General features: G+C 33.7%; 1 protein-coding gene across 1 annotated transcript; it reads right to left on the reverse strand.

Moving 5' to 3' along the window:
- Positions 1 to 999: 999 nt before the first annotated feature.
- On the reverse strand, positions 1,000 to 3,399 carry LOC108460700 (exocyst complex component EXO70B1-like). The gene has a single exon (XM_017760298.2). The coding sequence runs from the start codon at positions 3,098 to 3,100 to the stop codon at positions 1,142 to 1,144; it is 1,959 nt and encodes a 652-aa protein (XP_017615787.1). The 5' UTR covers positions 3,101 to 3,399; the 3' UTR covers positions 1,000 to 1,141.
- Between the last annotated feature and the right edge of the window lie 1,495 nt (positions 3,400 to 4,894).

Genomic DNA, 4,894 nt, shown 5'->3' on the forward strand with positions numbered 1-4,894 from the left:
CAAAATCTACCCAAAAAAAAAAAAACTTTTTGAGTTCCCGTTCTAACCAAAGACATTGCACGTTTGTTTGTCACAAAATGTCTGAAAACATGTGGTTATAGGCGACATCATGAGTCTGGGTTACATAGATGCAAACTTGAAAGTGACTCTTAAGCAGTCATGCCTTCCCTTTCTCCGGCTTCACTCCCATTCTCACAATACAAGGTGGAAAATTGATACCAAACAACAATATCTTGTTTTTCAACTTCATTCCTCCCATTATTACTTTGATAATTATAACATGCTGCTGCAATCCAATTTCCTTCCTCTTTTTTGAATAATTACAGGAATTAATCAAACTGTACATTCATCACAATATTTCATGAACAGAACCATAGAAAACATCCGCAAGGTGGGACCAAAAATTTTCACAATACTCATCAACAACATATCACTCCTACTCTGGTACCACCTATCCATAGCAGAGGATAACAAAAGAATAAGCTTTAAATACTGAAATGTTTGTGCCTGTTAGCTATGATATCTGGACTCGAGTGAGTATCAGTTACGGGTAGCTCAATCTTTTTTCTAATTATAATCATATTATCTAAAAGATCATACTCAATAATCACATTCATATATGTCAGACATAGATACTTAAAGAAGAATGAAAAGTTCGGGTAACAAAGCTGATCAGTGCCACAATGTTAAGCTATGTTAATCAGACTAGAATGATTGTCATAAATGGATATATGTCTCACATGGGTATGTTCAAATTTTTCTAGGTTTTTCCATGTATATAAAGTGGTCTTGGAAAGTCATGTCTCTATACCGTGTAAAAAAATAGGTAACATATGGTATCACACAGATACTTAAAAGAAAAATGAGGAATCGAAGAAACATGGATGGTTAGGGTGACTAGTGAAATAAAATACATGAACCAAGACAAATTCACACATAGGGCAACTATAGGCTATAAACATGTACAAGATGCAATATACGTAGTGAGTGAAAATTGACTTTCACAAAATGTGTTTATTAAACATACAAACTTTAAAAAAACAAAACAAAAGGGGGTCATCAGATACATATACAGATAAACTCTTGCTCTAGCAAGTCCTTGATGAGTGCAAGGGCCATACCTTTAACACGAGTCCTTATCCTATGAATTTTTTCTTCTCATATGGTGAAGAATGAGAGGTGATCCTTCAAATAAATCCAATAGATAATTTTCCAGATCCTCTGGGGTATACTTAATGTATTTTCCAGAATTCCTTCCACTCTCTAGCTGACTCCCAAATCTCCCCATGAAGGATCGATAAGCAGGAATTACTTTCTCTGATATAGAAATTCGAAACTCTTCACGAAGTTGAGGATCAGGGACCTTCCAACCTGTCTGAATCCTATATATTTCTTCAAAACATGCATTGAAGTTCTTAAATCTCTCCTTCAAGGTCACCTTGGAGGCATTGTTAGAGCTACCACCTATTCCTTCATCCTTCAGACAATACAGAGCTTTCATCCAACAAGCCCGAAGATAACTTGTAGCATACTGTCGTACTTGGCCACGCCGCTTACGAACCCAATTGTCTCCCAAAAGCTTACCCAGCTCAGAATCCTTCACCTTTTGCACTATATACAGAATATTATTCATCAAAAATATACAATGCAATGCACCATCCTCATACAGTTTCGATTTCTCCTCGAGATTGGACTCCAAAGAGGATATCAACAACAACAGCCGTTTAGCAAATGGAGTCGTAGTTTCAAGCTCACTATCTTCACTCTGTAATCCATCATCTTCTTCATCCTCATCACTCTCCAATAACAAATTCAAAGTCTTGCTATAATCGACAAGCAGTTTGACATAATTCATCACATAACGTGTAAGTGGATGAATCTCACCATTCTGCATAGGTTTTTTTGAGGCCTCACTCTTCACAGCATTCTCAAACTCCTCAAAAGTCCCTTTTGCTGCATCGCCTAATCCAGACAGCACTCCCTTTGCTTCACTACACAGGAATTCATCTGTAATCATCATCTCAAGATCGAGCAATGCATCAGCCAACACATCATACATATCCAGAATTCTAAACAACTTCTCAGATGATCTTTTCCCGATAGCCACTGCTTCGCCAAAATTCAATAACTGCATTACACATCCTTTAGCAGCCTCACTAAAACAAATTTCTTTGATCGAATCGAAACCATTAAAGATCTGATCACAAAGCCTCTTTTCCCCACTCAAAAGAACCCTAACAGTAATCTTAATTGCCTGAATCCATTTCTTCATCTTTTCATCCAAAGCTTTCCAGTCAATCTTCTGAACTTCCTCAATACTCAACTTCTCAACTCCAAGAATCACCAAATACTCATCCAAAGCATCACGCCTAACATTACTATAAGTTTGAACGCACTCTTTTTCATAGCCAGACCGGATCATCCGGTCTGCAATCTCCTTCAACTCCACAACAGCATCAGCATTTATCAAATCAACACATAAATCATCTCCCAAGCTCGCTCCTCGCTCGTGAAAGCACCCTCTTACGCTATCAACCTCTCCGAAACTCTCAAATTCCTCATCAATCTCCCCTTCATTCGCTGCGAAAGAAAGGGAAACCCTCCGGATCGAACCGTAAAGCCCCTCCGCGTCGAGTGGGACGGTGTTCCTAATCAAAATAAGCCGAAACTCATCTTCTAGCCTCGACATTGCCAACTGAACAGCGGCCTCTGCCCGGTCCATGGTTTCATTATCGGACCGAATCGACACATCAACAACCAATTTAAGGATTTCGTCAACCGCTGAGAGGAACTCGGCGGCTTCATGGGGAGAGTCTTCCCAAGGAAGAGAGTGACGGGAAGCGTCAGGGTTAGATGAGGAAGAATCCCACCGGAGGATCACTTTCTCGGCGGCGTCAAACCGGACGCCGGTACTGTCAGAGTCTTTTTTTATTAAATTGGTGATGTTGGATAAGCGGTTATCGAAGCTCGAGAAAATCAAAAGCATATCTTCACGAACCTCTTTTGCAGTGTTGAGACTCTTCACTATCTGCTGAGCCGCCGCCATAACCCGGTCTTCGCCTCCCGCATCAAGGCTAGTCGTAGTCGTAGTCGTTCCCATAGTCGATGCTTCAGTCCTCTACTCGCTCCAGTTCTCCGGTTTCTCTTTAACCTTTGCAACAACCAGGGGATTGGAGGCGGCTCAGAGTGGAGGTGAAGTAGAAAGGGCCATTTTGTGATGTTCCGGTTCGCCTGTGATTACTGGTTTTGTGTGATTTCTTGTCTTTTCATTTTTTCATTTTTTCTTTTTTTTTTTCTTTTTTACGGGAACTGAAAATTTTGAAGGGAATTGGTTTGGACCGGCTGGTTTGGAGAGAGGAAATGGAAATGTGGTCTTATCGTTTAACAAGAATTTCTAATTTTTTATTTACAATTTTAAGTGTAATTATTAACTTTTCAATTAAAATTTATTTTCTATCAATTACATCGTATGCGATAATTAAATACCATTGGGTAAATTTTATAAAATGGGTAAACAACACTGATGGTCCTTTAATTATGGTTTTTTTTGTTAGTTATTAAGAAAAGTTATAAAATGATAATTTAATTATTTTATTTTGTTTTATTTTTCACTTAATTATTTTAGATTTTGAATGTTTTTATTTTTATATTAATTAATTGATGACAAAAAGACAAAATTAGATAAATAAATAATTATTTTATAACTTTTATAATTTAGTGACAAAAATAGAATGACTTCTACAATAATTTACCCTAATATTATTAATAATTGAATTATAATTTTAAATCAATATTTATTTTCCGTATAATAATAATTCAAACTCAAATCATTTAAAATTAAAATAAACACCCATGGACTGTTAGATTTGACTTTTTTAATAGCAAATTAACTTTTTATAATTACTCCTCCAAAAAAATTTTAAATACAGAAAATAGTAGCATATTTCAACTTTTTATTTTGATTTTAGCCATTCTTCCGGTCCAAATATTTGCTCTTAAAATTTATTTAAATTTCACTATCAATATGTAAAAAGAACTTATATTCTTTGATAATTTATACATCTTTAAACTGTGTATGAAATAACTATTAGAAGTTCATACATTTTTCCTTAAAATTTGTTTAAACTTCACCATCAAAATGTAAAGCCAACTTACAATCTTTGACAATTTATTATACTAGTATTGTAAAGATTTTTATTTCTTTTACAATTTTATTTAACTAATAATTTTATAATTTTATAATTATTCGATTTTTAAATTATGAAAAAGAAATTATTATTTATTTAAAATTGGATACGAATTTTACAATTAATTGACAAGTTAAGATCTAGACTAATCATTTTAAATATATTGTAAACCAATTATGTCACTTAATAATAAAACTATTTTTTCTTACCAGATGTGAATAATTAATATTCTTAGTCGATGCAAAAGTAAAGGTGTAAAGTAATTATTTTAAGCACATTATCTAATATTAAACAAAAAAAATTTCAAACCAAACCGGTGCAAACACTAACAATCGACTTGCAAATTTACGTCCGAATCTAACCTTTTAATATGTACTTTTAAATTAAAAATAAGATTAATTCTTAAAATTAGTCTTTTATTTTAACTTTTTATAATTATTCAATTGTTAATTCTAAATCAAATCTGTAAATAAATCAATTTAAATATATAGTTTAAAATTTTAAAATTTATTTACTACATTTATCATAGACGTTTTAAACTCCACTAATAAAAATTTAAGGGTGACATACAGCCCATTCAAGGTATACTAAAAATGATAAAAATTTCAAAATTGGAAAAAAAATGGACACGTAATAACATTTGAATCGTGATAGTAGAATTAAAACATTTTACTAGAAGTGTATTAAATATTAATCTCAAAACACTC

This window comes from Gossypium arboreum, chromosome 1 (assembly GCF_025698485.1).
Source record: "Gossypium arboreum isolate Shixiya-1 chromosome 1, ASM2569848v2, whole genome shotgun sequence".
Lineage (NCBI taxonomy): Eukaryota > Viridiplantae > Streptophyta > Magnoliopsida > Malvales > Malvaceae > Gossypium > Gossypium arboreum.

Coding starts and splice junctions, on each gene's coding strand:
- LOC108460700 (XM_017760298.2), bottom strand. CDS start 3,100: ATGGGAACGACTACGACTACGACTAGCCTTGATGCGGGAGGCGAAGAC.